Below are 19,226 nucleotides of genomic sequence, written 5' to 3'. Positions count from 1 at the left end.
GCGTTTCTGTTCTCATACCTTTATAGCTGCTCGCACACTGATAGCAGTTCGGTGGAAAACAGAACAGGTACCGAAGATATCGGAGATTATTGATAAATTACATTCATATTATCGTCTGGCTTCTTTAACAGCTGCTAAATATGGGAGAATGGCATCTTGTCGTGCTTCATGGAAACCATTTGTGGAATATATTTCTTGCATGTAATCTGTGATTAGATTAAGAGCTTAGCTGATTTTGGTGAGTGGGGGTGGGAGTGGATTCAACTCCACATTTATATGGGGTTGGAGAGTATGTGGGTGAATGCATAAGAAGATATCATTTACCTTGAGGAATTTGGTAACAGATCAAGGGGAGCTCCCCTGCCTAGGTGGGGGGTTGGGAGGGAGGGGGGAATTAGGGATGTATTGTCTCTGTTGTATTCATGTTGCTATTGTAATAACTTTATTATATTGAAAGTTAATAAAAGTATTAATTTAAAAAAAAAAAGTATGTGTATATGTTTCAATACATTTTACATTTATAATTCAAGAATATGTATACTTTATCTACCCATTTTATAAAATTATGCACATATATTTTACATGTGCAATAATTGTAACAGTAAAGTGTATTAACTCAGAATTAAATGCAGAGGTAGGTATTTTATAATGAATGCACATACTCCGCTCCTGAAAATACTTATTTGCACACATACTTGGAATCATCAGTTCACCAAGATCCTCCAGCACTTCACTCTGATCCCCCATCAGTTCATTCAGATTTCCCACCCAAAAGCTATAGACAAAAGACAAGTGTGATTTCAATTGCATGAGTTAATTAGCAGGCCTAAAAGCATATGGACAAGGTTGTAAACATATGCATGTATACCAATTGCGAAATAACAACTTGTATGCATACTTCTGAACCTCGCCCTGGCATGTCCCTAAGCTGCCCATTTTTTCCCCCGGTTAACATGCGACACTGCAGGTACATGTGTACTTTTGAAGTTTCTAAAATAGGATACATATGCATACATGCAAATTATACATGCACAACACCTGCATAACTCTTTGAAAATTATCTCTTTAAATAAGTAGCACAGGAGTAATACTATATCTGAGCCTAATAGGAGCATTGATCCAGAGTTCTCAGTTATTTACCTGTGTGTAGGTAGAGTTGCATGTGATCCCATTGATGGAGTAGGACAAATAATGCAAAATGTTTCTATAAATATTAACATTCATGTGATGACCATTTCAGATATCTTCATATGAGGATTCAGTAGCTGCTCATCTCGCAAAAATACTCAATTCTGATCAGCACTCAGTAGTTATATCATCTGCCAAGTAAGTTGAGAAAGTTTTGTTTCCTTGTTTTGTTTTTATATAATGGTGTGCTTGGTTTGCAGAAAGGGCAATGGAATGCCTGTCTGATTGGTGTGCCAAGTCAACCAAACTCTGTCCCTTCACACCCCCTCCCTGCCATTCACACCTGTCCCCCTGCCATTCACAGGTGTGAATGGCACTCCCTGCCATTCACACCTGTCCCCCTGCCATTCACCATTCTATCTCTTTCTATCTCCCTCCTTCCCTCCTTCACCACTCCTGTCTCACTTTCCCTTCCCATCCCCTCCCTCTCTCTCCCCGTCCCATCCCTCTTTCAATCTATCTTCCTTTCTTCATACTTTCCATGCTGATCAGCAGCAGGAGAAGGAAAGCAGTGGTGCCTTAGGCTGCACTCTCTTTCCTCTCCACCTCCTCTTCCACCAACTGCTGCTTTAAACCAAAGCTCTCCAGAGTCCTATGCGGTCCAAAGCAGCAGTCAGGCCCAGAGCTGCATGGAGGGAGCATGTAGCCGATGCACCACTGATCTCCTCCTCCTGCCACTGAACAACTGCTGCCTGCCCAACTTGGACCTGGATCTCCCACAGTGGTTCTGCGAGAAAGGCCATAATTTGGTCAGGCCGTTGCCCCTATGGCCCAGCCCATTTAGTTTCTGGTTCTTCCTAAGATACATTTGCTAGTCAGTGTGTTTTCTCTGGACTGTTCTTTCTCCAGCTATGCTGGGCCTGACCACTATTGCTGTTTGCGCACAGTGTCAACAGCTGTGTGATGTGGTAGAGAAATATAGCAGGAAAAGAATACTTTCCCAGCATGAGTGCCTATAAAATTTGCATTATAAATAGGTAAAGCAAAAAATGTCCAAGGATGGAGAACAGTTTGTTTCTTTTATTTGAAGTTGGAAGCTAAGACCTATGGGGTTACCAAAACAAAAAGTGAGAACTGAAAATTCCCCTCACCCTCCCTCCCTGGGCACACTGGCTAAATTTTGTCCAGGCATCTTATTACTCACGCTGAGGTAGATCTTAAATAAGTACGCCGGATTTTATAAGATGCGCTAGTAGCCGCGCGTATCTTATAAAATCCGGGGTCGGCGCACGCAAGGCTGCGCAAAATCGTCAGCCTGCGTGCGCTGAGCCGCGCAGCCTGCCTCCGTTCCCTCCGAGGCCGCTCCAAAATCGGAGCGGCCTTGGAGGGAACTTTCCTTTCGCGTCCCTCCACCTTCCCCTCCCTTCCCCTATTTACCCCACCCCCAGCCCTACCTTGTTGTGCAAGTTACGCCTGCTTAAAGAAGGCGTAACTTGCTCGTGCCACCTCGGCATCCCCTGGCACAGGCCACAGTGCCGGGGGACTTGGGACCGCCCTCCCGGCCCGCCCCCGAACCATCGCCACACCCCCGGACCCGCCCCGGACAGCCCCCTGACCACGGACACATCCCCTGGACATGCCCCCGGACTGCCGCCATGCCCCTGGACACGCCCCCTCCTGCCCCTTTTACGAAGCCCCGGGACTTACGCGCATCCCGGGGCTTTGCGCGCGCCGGCAGCCTTTGCAAAATAGGTGCGCCGGTGCACGAGTGCCCTGCACACGTAAATCCGGCAGGATTTACGCGCACAGGGCTTTTAAAATCTAGCCCACAATATTTAGTTGACGTAAGGGTAAATCTGGTCAGAAATGTATCTGTCCTAAAGTTACCCAGATAACTTTATCCGGATATATTCACTGGAATCCTTCTCCAGGTACATTCTGCTGAATATCCGGGTAAACTTTTCCCGCTCCCCGACCTGCTAAATATCACCCTCTCCGTATCTTATCTGAGTATTTCTTCATGCTATGCCTTAGCAAATATTTCTCTTTTGGGGTGGCAAAAGCTGTATTAGCTGTGCTCCACAAATCTTTGGCTTCACTGTCTTGTTTGTTATCCAGATGGACTAGTGGCAACTGGTTGATATAATTAAAAACAATAGTTTTGCAAAACTACTAGTGCAGCTGGGCAGATCTGCCTGGCCAGTTCAATGAATGAATGGAGTTTGTCAGTTTATGAGTATCATTAGTAATTTCAGAAATATATGCAGTGGCGTAGCTAGAACTGATTTTTCAGGTGGGCACAAGTTTAACATGGGTGGGCTGTAGGCATGCAGGTCTGACACCAACTAGTTGTATTCTTATTGATAAATAATGCCATATACTGCACCCTATAATGGCTTTCTAAGTAGTTTGCAACAGCAATTATGTATCATGCATGAAACTTTAAAACATTTTGCCTCAATTATTTAAAGCACTTACCAGCATTAAAAATTCCTTATTAATCTGTATTAATCTATTTTCTAAATGAATAAGTATATCATATAAAAAGTAAAGAAAACAAGCAAACAAATCCAATCAATCATATAATAAAACAAAAATCAACGTATACTTTCATGAATCCTCTGCAGAAAGCCAGAAATAATCATAACTACAATAAAATAGCATTAATCATCAGAACAGGTGCAGAGCAGAGCTAGAACAATTCACATTACAACCAACTTAGGGAAAAAAAATTCAAATTCTGGTATCACTCAGCAAAAAATATCCCTCCACTGCTAAAACTTTTGTGACGTAACATAAACTCCTGCAAAAAAAGAAACCTCTAGATCCTTGCCATACCATACAGTCACAGCATAGACTCTCAAGATTCAAATAACAGTAACCTTATGAAAAAGCAGTAATGCAAATACTACACGAGACCTTAGAACATTAATACATCACCTACTGGAGTAACAGAAGAAGCTGGATTACTACAGAGAAACAAATGCTGGCAGAAGTACTGCACTTCAGTAACACATACACAGGCAAAACAGAGACTGACCCTTACCTAATATAGAAATAAGAGACTTGGTATAAATTTTAAAATATATGCAGACGACATTCAATTTTTCATTCCCTATAGTCCTTCCTGGTTCAATACTCTGGCCTTTGTCAGCCTCTGAATTAGGTCTATTAATTCTTGGCTTTCTCACAACCGTCTTAAACTTAACGCATCCAAAACCAAAATTTTACATCTATCTACCATTCCTCAGTTTTCCTGTTGTCCTCCATCTCATCTCACCTTTGACAACCACTCCATTGCCATATCCACCAAAGCTCGTAACTTAGACGTTGTTATAGACTCTGAACTTTCCATGTCTCATATTTGTTTTGTGGTAAAAAAAATTCATACTGTAAGATTAATTTACTGAAACACCTAAAACCATTGCTATATCCCAACAACTTCCGTTCAGTGTTACAAGCCCTGATTCTTACAGGTCTAGATTATTACTCTATACTTAGGTCTTTCAGACTCTGCATTATGTCCTTTTCAACTAGTTCAAAACACTGCTGCTCGTCTTCTTTCAGGTTCTAAACTTAGAGATCACATTACCCTAGTTCTTCACTCTTTACACTGGCTTCCAATTTCATCCTGAATACACTGCAACATTCTTTTGATTATCCACAATCTCCTTCACAAGAAATCAGCCATCCAGTTATGCACCTCTCTTCTTTTGTGTCAGCCCTCCAGACAGCTTCGCTCCTTGAACAAAAGTTTTCTTGAAGTCCCTTCTGTTCGGACAGCTAGGCTTGATCTTACCAGATGATGTGCCTTTTCAGTGGCAGGCCCTATCTTTTGGAACTCTATTCCAGATCACATCAGGCTTCAAACGAACTCAAGGGAATTTAAGAAAAATCTAAAAACCTACTTATGCACAAACAAGCACCAGTAAATTAAGTTCCATCTGGTCCTCTTTAAGCCCCATACTTTTTTGCCACTTCCATGAGCGTTATGATATATTTTTGTTTTGTTTATATTTCATTTTAATGTGTGATTATTATTTTTATCTTATTTTATTGTGTGATCTTATATTGCTTACATTTTTATTATGAACGTACTTTCTGTTAACTGCTAATTTAAACAGAAACATGCAGACAAAACCAAAATAGAAAGCCTGAGAAACTAGACTCTAAGTGGAATACTGAAGAAAGAACAAAATACAAAAATATAAGACATGCACATTCCCAAAGTTGGCATATTCCAGTTGCTAAAATCTCAAAAAAATTTTTTTTACCTTTGTTGTCTGATCTTTGTATTTTTCTAATCAATTAGTCTAGTCTTTTTTTCCCATTTTTCTCTTGTTATCATTTCCTAATTCCTTTTTAGGGTCTCTCTTCTTGTTCTATTTCTTCTCCTACTGTCTTCTTCCCTTCTTCACGTCTTCCCTCATACACACACACACAACACACACAGGCCCATGTTTTCTCTCACAGACTCCCTCACACACACAAGCTTTTACTCTCACATTCTCTACACACACACTCACAAGCTCTCACCCTAACATGCTCTACCATACACACATGCATAAGCTCTCACTCTCACATGTTCTACCACAAGCAACAAGCTCTCACTCTCATATACTCTCCCCCCACACAGTTCTCTCTCTCATTCTCTACACACACACACACACATAAACTCTCACTCTAACATGTTCTAACATACACATACTCTTACTCTCACATGCTCTACCACAACAACAAACTCTCACTCTCTCAACCCCCCCCCCCCCCACACACACACACTCACCCACATACACCTCCTTGGCTCCCATTCTCAAACACACAGATATATACCCAGGTTCCCATTCTTATACTCACACAGCACACTGCCGGGCTCCCATTCTCACCCTTCCTACACACACCCCAAGCTCCCATTCTAATCCACACATACCCCCAGGCTCCCATTCTCACCCACACACACACGGGGTCTTTTCATTAGGCACAGTCAAACTCCTACTTCCGTTGCTGCAGGGATGGGATCCTGCAACAGCCTTCCTGCTCCGGCCCTTCTCTTCGCTGACACGGGGATGGGATCCTGCAACAGCCTTCCTGCTCCGGCCCTTCTCTTCGCTGACACGGGGATGGGATCCTGTAACAGCCTTGCTGTTCCTGCCCTCTTCTTCGCCATCACAGGGATAGGATCCCATGATGGCATTACAGCTCCGGCCCTCCTCTTCGCTGTTGCAGGGATGGGATCCCACGACAACATTGCTGCTCTGGGCTTTAGCCCTCTTCCGGGCCAATCAGCCCTGGTTAGGTGGGCCTGAGCCCAAAGTGAGTGGGCCATGGCTCACCCAGTACCACCTGTAGCTACACCACGGAATATATGTGGTTCATAACTGGCAGTATCTTAGAAGTCATTAGGGATCACAATAAACCATATTAATAACTTGTGATTTAGCAGTACAACTTATCTGTCTGGCTATATCTATCCCTCTGTATATTTCAATAGATATCATATTTTAGATATACACAATCATGGCAATACAAAATTATCTTTTCTGTATGTTGAAGCTGAGGTAGTAATGTTATCTCTTTGGCTTCTTAATGCCAAGAGAAACAGCAGCCATTAATTAATCCTTGACTAGTCAGTCACTAGATCAATTGCAAAACCAGAACGCAACACTGCCTACTAATTCTTGTCTCTATGGAAAGCTAGGAAGGAGACTGTTCCAGTAGATGTTCATGCTAAGGTATGTTCAGCAGTTTTGAAATAAAGATTTTAACAATACAACAAGGACAAATGTACAGCTTATATTAAATGCATGGCAGTACAAAGACAATTATCTACATTAGCACAGGTTTGAAACTTGAGAGCAGTGACATCATTGTTAAGGCTTCTAATCATGTTATTGTACAGTTACTTGCTTTTTACAAATATTTGTACATTAACTCATCTTTCATAAATGTGAACTCCTCCATATTTCGACAGCTGACTCCATAACAAGAGCTCAGGTGGGGGAAAAGGCTAGGAAAGGGAAGGTAAAATTAGCTAAAGGTAGGACTGTGTTCTATTTAGAGAATTAGAATTTCTTTTAAGACTAATGCATTCTGGGAAAAAAGGGCAGGCTGGAAAGTAAGGGTGCTGGTTGTATTCTAGGGGGTGCAGATAGTCACAGAAATAATGTACATAGTTTGGAAAGAAGGATCAAAATATAATTCAAAGAATAATTGCAATAGATGCTGTGCTTTTGGCACCATGAACCTTCATTGACAGGTACATGCTGATTTCTCTCATTTTTAGCTTCTTTCCATCCCAGTTAGCTCAGCCACTATAGTGTCAGTCCTTATCCCGGTGACATAGAAAACAGGTTCTTCTGGAATCCAGTATGCATGTGCTCTGAGCCGGCATACCGACATTATTGCATAATGGCTAGACTCTCTTCTCTTTTGGTGGCTATGAATGCTGGCTGGTAATGACTGGTACAGTTCTGCACTGTGATGTCATTTATTTATTTATCTGATGTATATTTCGCTTTTCAGGCACATCAGAGCAGGTTACATTCAGGTACTATAGTTAAACCTTATAGAGTTAGGCTTGTATTTATGCATATATTTGCATTTAGATCTCTCCTAAATACTACAGCACTCTAGGAGAGTTACAAAAAAATCACAAATAATATAGATAACTTTAGGAAAGTGCATTGGTTTTGGGAAGGTATACTGGTCATCGGTCCTAAAATGTAATCTTCCTGGAAATATAAGCTTATTTTATTCCAAAAACCTTAATAATTTCTTGTATAGAAGACAGCAAGATGTAGTGCCAGCAGAGTATTCAGACAGCTCTATCAGTGCATCTCTGCTATGCCAGTCTTCAACTTTTCTGCCAACAGTGCCAGTTATGTGGTGGTTTGTGATGTGGAAGAAATGTCCATTGAGGTCTAAGCGGAGACACCAACCTTATTGCACCTGGGTTGTAAACTGGGAGTAGCACCCATGTTGTCATTGCTGACAGGTGTGTACATTATCGCACTGTGCCACCAAGCCTCCTTACCCACCGCTGCAAGTTGCTACCTTAACTTTTTCTGTCCTTGCTTTTTCTTTTTATCCACAAGGATATTATGTGAAACTGTAAAGGATTTTGTTGCCAAAGTAGGGAAGACCTATGAAAAACCAATGGAAAACGCAGAAGAAGCTGAAGCCATGGCTATTAAAGTAAGGTTTAAGACTATAAGAAATATTAGAAATACATTAAAGAATGTTAAAATCTAGCTAAAAGTTAATTTTATTCAAATTATCTAATCAAATGTTTAGCAAAGCTTTACTGTTAAACAGAACAAAATGCATTAATATCTTTGGGCCTATCTAAAAGTTTCTTTTTTTGGTGCCCATCATAAAAACCTTTAGGATCAAGCTTATACCTTTTTCACTTACATATTTGTTGTATAGGAGAACTGTGTTGCCAATATATAACTAAATAAAAGGTGTGGGTGGGCCTATGTCAACACAATGATATGTTTATAATCCACATAAAACTTATTTTATACAGGTGTAAAATGGTCTAGATGAGCCCGATCGATGAGTCCTCTCTCAATGCTGTGTGTGAGTTTGTTTCTTGTTCATTAGGTTTGATTGGGCATATCACAGAGGTGTTTTGGTTATGCATAGGAAAGAGAATGCATGCCACTAAAGAAGCAATCCCAATCACACCTTGAACTTTTGAGTTATGATCACAGAGAATATATATCAACCTTCTCCCCCCCCCCCCCCACCACTAATCCATACACACACACTCTCTCTCTCTCCATCCACTTCTCTAACGAGGGCTTCTGCACTCTACTTCCTCTCCTCAACCCCAGTCTGCCATAAATCACTCACAGTTCAATGATTTGTGCTCTCTGGTGTCTCCTTTCTCTCTCTTTTTGCCCTCAGCTGAGTTCTAAGTCCTGGAATCAGAGAGAGCTACAGCTATGTCTACTCCAGCCCTTCCCCTCCTGTTTCTCCCCACATGCTACCTCAGGACAGGGGACAGGAAGAAAGAAGGTGAGGCTGGAATGGGCAGAGCAGAAAACAATTGCTCTGTTCCCTTCTCCAGGCCATCCTCTCCTGTTTCTTGCACATTGCCTGAAGGGGAGGGGCTAGAACAGTAATGTGTATGTAAAAATTGAATAGCATTTATGAAATAGAGCATTATAAGAAATTATTAACATCATGGTGTCCTGGTTGTAGGTTTTTTTTCTGCTACCACTCTGGCCCAATCTAGTTGTTCAAGATCAAAACCAGATGTGTGCAGTGGGGACCCCACACTTCCAGGAGAAACACTTACTGTGAAGCAGAAATGACTCAGCACTCTTCTCTGGCAGCATGCATGGATACTTTACTTGGGAAACTGGGGTAGAGAAAAAATACACTTCTACTTCATTCTGCTACACCAGTGCAGTCAACATGAATGGGTTGTTTCCCCCTATCAGCAGACAGATGCAGAGAACACTGTTTTCTCAGCATGACATCATCGCCACTACATAGGGGTGGTGCAGCTCTGAAGAAACCAGTATTTTCTACCTATCTAGATAACCCTTACAGTCTCACCCCTTCCCATCCAAGGTCAGGTGACACAGCAGAGGAATGTTAACCCCTTATTGTCTGGTCTTGAAGATGACCCTTTGCTATCAGTCTTCCAACACTGGTGACACCATAAAACATGAGATAAATGGTTAAATGTATTTCCTTTTCATTAAGACCCCAAATGTTGTTTCACCATAGTACTGATGATTATTTATGCCCTCACTGAAATATTAGTCGGTGAGCGACATTTTAATTTTCTTACTTTCAAGGAAGGTCTTCAGACTAATCAACTGAGATATTGGCAATGACGATGTTCTTCCCCAAGGCAGCACAGTGGTAAAAAAATATTGTCTTTGGTGCTCCTAGGCAGAGACAAATACTTTCTCCTTGAGGCATAAGCTGTTGTAAATGTCCTAAGTAAAAGCTGATATGTCTGATCCCAACAAAATTTCATTACATCTTTTTAGATTGCTGCTTCTTGATCTGCCTTAAACATTCCAAATAATCCTCATACCGCCTGAATTTTAGCAAAATGCTGGCAACATGTTAACAATGGACACAAAATTGCATCTAAATCCCATAAAAAGCATAAACTTGCTGAAGGGCAAGAATGAAAGTGGGGCTTTAGACTTGCTTGTTGGTTCAGTTACATCCACAGACAGCCCTCATTTACTGCCAACTGCTGTCAAGCAATTTCCTGCCTGTAATCTGTTAAAACTTTGTTGCAGAGATCTCCTCCTTGAATTTATATGAGAACAGTATGGCGTCTGCCCATTGAAGTTCTTGGCTGTCAATAAGCTGTGCTCCGACCTCACCAATAAGCCCCTGCACTAATTATACTGAGATCTGGTCCTTCCCAGTGCAGTTAATCAAAACATGGTTCATCTCATGGGTCCAGGAACATGATCCATTAAGAAGTTAGTTTCCATAAATGAATAAAACATTTTTTGAACAGCTTTTTGAGTTCTTGTGGACCTTTCAAGTTTTGTCCCAATCATTATTATTGTCTCTGCAGTATTATCAGTGATTTTGGATTTCCACCTATTTTGTTTGGCTTTCAATTACATCTGCAACATACTGCTATGCAGAAGACCTGGGTTCAATTCCCAGGCCACAATTCAGCTCCCTGAATCGGCAAAGACTGGAGATACTGCAGAAGCAGCCTTTGGGACCACTTTGCGGAGGAAATCTCAGCCATCGTCCAATGATGCATCACCCAACAGTTGCTGCAATGGCTGGGCAGAGTTGGGAGAGGGGATATATAAAAATAGGGGAAAACGATTGAAAAGTTTTAATGAAGGTTCATAGCACCATGGCCCAATAGAAGCTGACTCCTATTAAGACTGAAGCCAAAAAGAGGAGCAGAAGGAAACTGCCAGGAAATAAAATGAAATGTGGGGCTTAATGAATTCAGTAGGGTGGAAATGATTGTTCCAAAGAAGGAGTGTACTAACTGTCATGGGGAGGTTCAAAGAAAGTTTAGTGGCAAGAGGTTTGGGTTTTACTCTCCCACGTGGGATCTGCAAATGGGTGCTCTAGCTGTTTATCACCTCCAAGCACCATCTTAGGAGCATGGACTATAGTTTGGATTTCCTGAAGGCAGGAGTTCCCTGTCACTTGTTGTTTATTTTTTCTGACTTATTCTAAAAGGGCTGTCTGTTTTTCCCTATTGTGGGTCAGACTGTTAAGCTGACCTATTTCCATTTGCTTTTGCTCTTTTAATCCATTTTTTTGTTGATTTCCCTTGTGAGACCTTTGTCTGGATAGTTCACAGAGGATTGGGGCGTCCCAAGGATAGGGAAGATTCTGTCAGGGTTCTATCACTTCTCCAGGGGATAGACCTGTTAGTGAACCTATGCAGAAGAGTTTCAGCTTTAAAGAATCTGTCTTGCACTATCTCCTCAGTTGTAAGGCAAGGAAGTTTTTCCACCTTTCCTGTCTCTGGTTTGTTTTTCCCCCTCTTTGTAAAAGACTATTTTTGTTCCACCTAGAGCTGAGTGCCCTTAGTACCAGGGAATCAATTTCCATTCTATTGGGAAGAGGCATCTTTCACCTAGGAAGAGCCTGAGGAATTTCAGGCTTTTTCATTTTATTTATTTATTTTTAACTTTTTTATACCAACGTTTGTGTATAAAATACAAATTACACCAGTTTACACTGAAACAGAATGTCACATGGGAGCGTAACAGGAACAGGGAATACAAATAACTGGGGTACAGGAACTTAAATATCTGCAAATTTAGATACAGCCTGGGAGAGAATATAAATTACTCGATAATACGTAAGAAACACAATTAATAAATATCGGACCGAAAGAAGTAAATAGGTGGACGATAACTTCCAGTTACCATTGAATCTTAGATAGAAGTCCAAATCGGAAAGCATTCTTAGATAGATGTCCAGCTCTGGAGGAGCTGAAAAAATCTAGTGGGAATTGTTCTTATAAGGGTGAGCTCAACTAAAAAGTGGAGTCCTGTCCCTTGCTGGAGGGAAGGAACTGAAAGTATTCAAGCACTGTGTTTGCTGCTGACTCAGGTGTATTTCATATGAAAGAAGAGTGCCCATCTAGTACTTCATAAGGAGATCTAAAGTATTTAAGAAGACTTCAGGAAAGGCATGATAATTGGGACTTAGTTCTAATAAAGTGTTGGGACTTTAATCTAACCGCTCAATAGTTGATATATGCTGGATTAAAATTGGAAGTTGGAAGGACAAGTAAGCTTTCCTCAAAAACTGAGTACTTGGACAAAGAGGATATGGATTTCTTTTTTTTTTTTTTGTCAAAATCATTTTTATTGAAGAATAAAGACAGTACAACCATCAAACTCAGAAGGGTTGCCCAAATACCCGAGGATATGGATTTCTAAGGAATTGGCTTCTAGTAAATTAAGACATTACTAGAAGAGTGATGTCACAAATTTATTAATGTTTTCTTCTGCATATATGTTCATTGACTTTATTTAAGACTCTGATTTGAGAATTGTACATATTCTTCAGCCACGTAATCAACTATCAGTAAAAAAGTTGGAAACTACATTGCTTCTCAGTGTCATTTTTGGATGCAAAAGACTATGATTAATATCAGTGCTGTTTACAAAGGAGACAAAAGGGCTGGCATTGTGTTAAATGTAAAAGGGCCTTGAAACTACATTTCCCTCCAAAAGAAGTCTTGGAACACAGATATTAATGCTATCCGAGGAGAACTGAGAGCAGATGGGGTCCATGTCTCTTCCTATGTACCCTTGGGTGCAGTCTTTTAACACATATCAAGCCCCATATTACATCAAAAGCTTTTTTTTTTTTTTTTAATTAAAAATGTGTTTCTTTACAGTTTTGTTTGGTACCCTACCCGACAACAAGAAGTACTTTTAAAATGTAATGCTTTCCCTGTCTGTGGGTTTGATTCTCTGACCTCACTGTTTGCCCTGATATTTTTTAGTCTGGAGGATGATTGGTAAAATGAGTTTGGACCCAGGGTGAGTGATGGCAATCTGGTGGATGTGAGGCTATGGTGCTGTACTTTGTAGTTTGTGATGACCTATGTAGGCAGTTTGGAGGAATCTGTTGAAAAAGTTTGTTTTAGCTTTAGACCCTGCTTTAGCAATGTGTATGTGTGATATTTGTTGTTCAGGTTTACGTACCAGTGTTGATGGGTGAATGATGGTATCGACCTCAGGTTGATACTACGTTTAGTGGAATGCTACCGTCATGTGCTAAATGAGTCCTAGGTGAAGGAAAAGTGGTGGCAGCAGATAACAGGTGAAGCAGTATATAAAGGAGCACTGATGTTATGGACAGCTAGAGCCTTGACTTTGAGCAAGTTGCAGAAAAATGGTCATCGTGAAATATGGAATGAAACAGCAGTGAAGACCGGCTTCATTATTTAAATATTGTGAACCATCTATAGAATTTGCTTGATGCTGAGTGTGGGAGGAAGCAATTTTCATTGGTGCCATTGTTGGGTTCGCCAGGGAACAATTTTTATGTATTACGATACTGGATGCAGCAGACGTCTGGAGCAATGAAGAACATTATCTATTCCTATGGTGATGGTTTATGTGATGTTAGATTGGAACTTGTGGCCTCTGGGTAGTGTCATATTTCTTCATTATAGTGCTTTCTTTTCCATAAAAGCTCTAAGTGGGAATCTTTTGTATTTGTTTTTAAAGTTACAAGATGGCAGAAGTGCTGACCTAAACATGTTTTTATGGATAAAACCATGGAGTAATAGTGTGCAATACTATAATTATATTTATGGTTTAATCTGTTTTTATTATTTTTAACAAGAACAGTTACAAACATTTGCTGGAATATTGGTGAGATCTGCTTAGTATCCAGCCTTATGTGTTTAACAGAGCCATAATAACAGCTCACATCAAAAGTATCCCTCACATGCCCCTTCTCCACTTCTTACCCTTCCTACTACCCAAGGGTTCACCCCTCCACCCCAACAAACCCATCCCAAATGACAAGCTTCCCATTGGAATGTGATGAGCAGCATACATGAAATTGAAATAAAAGAAATACATATATGAACAAATAAATAATTAAGCAAAATCCCTCACCAACAGATTATCAAATATCATTTAGAAGCAAGCTATGAGTTTTGTGTGGTGATTATATATCCCAAACTAAAAGGAACTCCTTTTTATTTATTAGATTTTTGTATTCAGCATTTTGGCACTTTTGTATTCAGCATTTTGGCACTTCAAAGAGGTACTGTAGTTATTTCTCTGTCCCCAGCAGGCTCACAATCTAAATTTATACCTGAGGCAATGGAGGGCAAAGTGACTTGCCCAAGGTCACAAGGAGCGACAGCAGGACTCGAACCCTGGTCTCCCTGTTCAAAGCCAGCTGCTCTAACCACTAGGCTACTCCTCCACTTCTTAGATGCATTAGCCTTTTCAATATACTTCTCAAATACAAAGGTTTGGTGTAACAGATTTTTCCACTGATTTCCAGTGGTGCTAAATTCCAGAGTGCCAGCCTACAAATTGAGAACATCTTCCTTTGAAAAGCCTCTCTTTTGATCACTTTAACCCCTGGAGTTATGAAAAAAGGGCTATTTGCTGAACTTAATTTCCGATCTGGAATATATCTTTATATCAAATTAGCTAAATAGCCTGCTCCCTCATTATAATTCACTTTATACATTAAAGTCATGATCTTAAACTTTATTTTGCATCAATAGGGAGCCACTGCAGCTCCTTTAACAATGGTCTTGCACTGAGCCTTCTTGGACACCCATACACCAACCTCACTGTCATATTTTGCATTACTTGCAGTCACTTCATGATTTTCACTGTCACCCCCATCAATAACTCAATTCAGTAATCAAATATGGGGCAAACTAATGCCCGAATAACAATCCAAAGAGCCCCAAAACTCAGCCAACTTTTAATTATCATGAGTTGCTTTAATTTCATAAAACTCTTCCGCATCGTCATGGAAATTTGGGTTTCAAAGGACAATCTATCATCCAGTTGGACTCCCAAATTGCGAACATTTGAAGTGTTTAAACATTTTATTTTTCTCCACCTCCAACTGTAGAGGTTTTAGGCTTATGGATAAGTGAAAAAGTGATTACGATCTAACTCAAATTCTTGTTGCACTTCCTGAAAAGAACAAGGTTTCCCCTCAGCAAAACTGCCCAAAATCGTAAGCCCCTTGTTTTCGCAATGAAGAAATATCCCCCCATGATAACCTGGCGTGAAGTCCCCATTTCCCTGAAAAGGTAAAAATTGTGATATACTGCTCTGCAGCTGTAATGTAGTGCATAAATATTTCCATGTTTTCCACACAGTTATTATCAGGGGGCTAGCCCTAAGAGAGGCTGGCAGTACTGCAGGTGACTTGTGAATTACATAAGGCAAATTTGACGATGAGAGATAGGCCTTTTCCAACCTTATAGGGGTGTATTAGTTTGTAGCCAACAACCAGTCACCCTCATGATCAAGCAACAGGCCAAACTATACCTCCTCAAATTTGCTAGACCCACTCCCCCCACCTCCCATACAATTTTGTCAGCACAAGTCTAGATTTCTTCCTCTTCCATAGATAAGTCTGGATCAGTCCCTCAATTTTCCACAAGTCCTGTTTCAGAAGACACATGGGGACTGCTTGAAATAAAAATAACCATTTGGAGAATATCATCATTTGAAATAAATTAACCTTGCGAGGAAGGAGAGTGGAAGATCCGACCACGCTTGTAACAAAGTGTTTGTAATCCTAAACATCTCTTCGAAGTTAACTCTATACATCAATGCAGGATCTCTATGCAGTATTAGTCCCAGGTATTTAAAAGAACAATCAGCCCATTGCATTGGAAATCCAGCTCCCCATAATTACTTAACCATGTCTTGTATTGGTAGCGCTACAGACTTGTCCAGATTAATTTAAAGCCTGATAGGTCCTCATATAGGATCATCTCCTCTAATAACGCTGTTAAAGAACTCACCAGTTCCGCAATATGCACCGATATGTCATCCTCAATGCCACTAGCTTTATAGCATTGCCTCATCCCACACCTACCAGGACACCCACAATCTTATCATTATCCATAATCCTCTGTAACAATGGTTCCAGAGATAAGAAAAACAAAAGTGGTGATAAGGGGCATCCTTGGCATGTACTTTGTCAGAGATCAGTGGCCCGCAACTGCACGCTATTCCTCAATATTTTCACCGTCAGTTCATAATACAGACCCTGGATTACCTGAATGAACAAATCCTCGATGCCAAAAGCCTTCAAAATGTTCAGCATAAATATCCAGTCCAACCTGTCAAAGGCCTTCTCCACATCCAGACTCAGAAGCATTGAAGTCAACAGCTGCTCCTTACTAATACCCACAGACATAAGGATTTTCCACACATTCCTGGTTGAGCACCTGCCTTTTACAAAGCCCACTCGATCATCTGCTAGTAGCTCTGGAACAAATTTAGCCAGCCTCTCTGCCATAATTTTAGCCAACAGTTTCAAGTCAAAACTTAACAAAGATATAGATCAATAAGAAGTTGATTTTAGCTCATATTGACCTGGTTTCGGGATGACCTGTATGATAGCTGTATTTGGCGAGTAAGGAAAATGACCTTATTTAAACATCCTACCTAGCGGAAGATATATTTTTAGCCCCAAAACTTATACAATTCAGCAGGGAACCCATCAGGACCTGACACTTTCAAAGGTTTTGCATTCATTATCTCTGAATGAATTTCCTATAGTAGGATAGGTTTATTCAACCAAGTTAAGTGATCATCTGTCAGCTTTGGCAACTTTAACGTACTCAGAAAATTCCTAATTCATCTTACATCTCCTGGTACAGCCTCATATAAGGACTGACAAAACGATTGAAACACCTCAATAATTTCTTGCCTTGAATTTACAACCTCACCAGAGGAATTATAAATTACAGCTATGTACTATGACTCTCCCCAATTTCTGGTGATATTGGCCAGAGTTCTACCCATTTTATTTCCATGTTGAAAGAAATGATATTTATAATACAGGAAGCCTTTTTTTGCTCTCTGATGCAATAAAATATTCAACGCTGCTTGTGTATCTTGAAACTGGTGATTATGCACCACTGTAGGTTCTTTCTCATATCGTTTTTTATCTCGTCGTACTTGAGATTCTAAAACAATGATTTCTTTTATCATGGCTTATTGCCTTGCCACTGTATATGAAATGATATCCACACCCAACACACTTTGGCCATCTTCCAAAATAATAAGGGGGCATTCTGGTGTTCAGTATTGTTGGTCAAATACTCATCCCATCATTTCCCAAGAAACTCATGGAATCCTAAATCTCTGTAGAGATATTTATGGAATCTCCAAGATCAGGCTTTAGGATGATAACCTCCTGGATCAAGCCATACTGGAGCATGGTCAGATATTGTTGAGGACCAATTTGAACCTTTGCCATTTTGGAAAAGGCCTCACTTTACCCTAACAAATAATCAATTCAAGATTGAGTGTTATGTGCTCATGATATGAATGTATTCTCGTTCTAGCAGGTGCAAAACCCTCCAAGCATCTCAAGAGTTAGATTTTGACATAGGTATGCTATCCCTAATGTTTTTTATTGACTACTGGCCCAGAGATGGCGAAGAATGATCCATAGTCACATCATGAACACAATTGAAGTCTTCACCCATGAAGACAGGCTTATTAGCAAAAGGTAACAATAAATGCACCAAGGCTACAAAATAATCATGATCATACACATTTGGTGTGTATACGTTACAAAGTACAACAGACTGTCCGAATAAGGAGCCACTACAATCAAGTATTGCCCTTTTGGGTCTGCAATCACCTCTTTCTCCATGAAGGAGACTCCTTTCCCCAAGAACAGCGCTACTTAGTTTGGGATTGAACTGAAAAAAATGTACCCACTCACTGTCTTCATAGCTTACTGTGTTCAATTTTATCAAGTCTTGTCTCTTGCAAAAATGCAATTTGTATCTTGTAACGCTGCAGAGCTTGCAAATTTTTAAACTGTTTGATCACTGACCCAGTGCCCACAAAGTTCCATGTAGCACAATGCACTTCAGATGACACCAAGGGACATCTATGAACCAAGTATGTACCAAAGAAAAGCCACCTGCAAGCACTCAAATGGATTGGACACTCTAGCCTAGGTCCAACCCAACCATATGCATCTTGAAACAGTGCTCGTGTACCAAAAAAACCTCCCATCATTGCAACGGACTTACACAGAGAAACACCTACTCTATGCCTTTTAGCATTTTCCTTTTCCCTCTACTCTGAAAACCCCCCTCCCCCTCCACTTTTCCCACACACCCTCCTCTAAAGAATCTAACCACCACACCTTCTAGCTGGACTCCGGGCAACAGGATTGTGTTATATATGTGAGGACCCTACTCCCTATTAATCACACTATAACACACTTTAACACCAACCATATTTAATTGAGAGGAAAAAAAAAAACTACAGTCACTGAGCCTCTGCAGTAAGAGAGACTGTCCTGAGTACTGTCGCTCCAGTTCTTCAGTCTCAAACAAATAATACAACCACCCGAGTGTCTTCCATAGACTCCTATTCACACTTCACACTCCAACGCACTGTTGGGTCAATATCTGTGAAAGGGTTCGATGGAAGTAGGGGTTCACCACTAGCAGAATTAAAAACTATTACCAGGGAATCCTGCTTGGATGAAAACCCTTTACTTAAATCTCCCCTTTTACCCTTCTTGCCTATAGACAAAAAGTTTATTATTTAATTTCAGAAATGTGTTTTCTTATCTACTCCAGAACTTCATTTACCAAAAATTCATGCAGCACAGCATGCGTTTAGAATAAACCAGACAGTTTGTAGTAAAAAATATTTTCTTTATTTCAGATAAAGAAAGATATCAATATTAAAATCTCTAAATGATTCTAAGAAACATTTCTATATTCAAATCTTAACTTTACCAGAGTATACCCTACAATCAATGTGAAAACCATTAATAGGGTGACTGAAAAGATTAAAATTAGATAGATATCGACCAATGACATCTTTTAATTAATTAATACATTTCTAATACATATGCCA

At 40.3% G+C, this 19,226-nt stretch overlaps 1 protein-coding gene across 1 annotated transcript in view; it reads left to right on the top strand.

Annotated features, from left to right (window-relative positions):
- Window positions 1-19,226, top strand: part of DGKH (diacylglycerol kinase eta) — a 735,022-nt gene that overhangs the window by 491,971 nt on the left and 223,825 nt on the right. The window contains 2 exon segments of the mRNA XM_029602950.1: window positions 1,241-1,326; window positions 8,223-8,322. Coding sequence (XP_029458810.1) covers window positions 1,241-1,326; window positions 8,223-8,322 — 186 coding nt within the window.

Source organism: Rhinatrema bivittatum, chromosome 5, assembly GCF_901001135.1.
Source record: "Rhinatrema bivittatum chromosome 5, aRhiBiv1.1, whole genome shotgun sequence".
Lineage (NCBI taxonomy): Eukaryota > Metazoa > Chordata > Amphibia > Gymnophiona > Rhinatrematidae > Rhinatrema > Rhinatrema bivittatum.
This window is presented reverse-complemented; position numbering and strand designations above follow the sequence as displayed.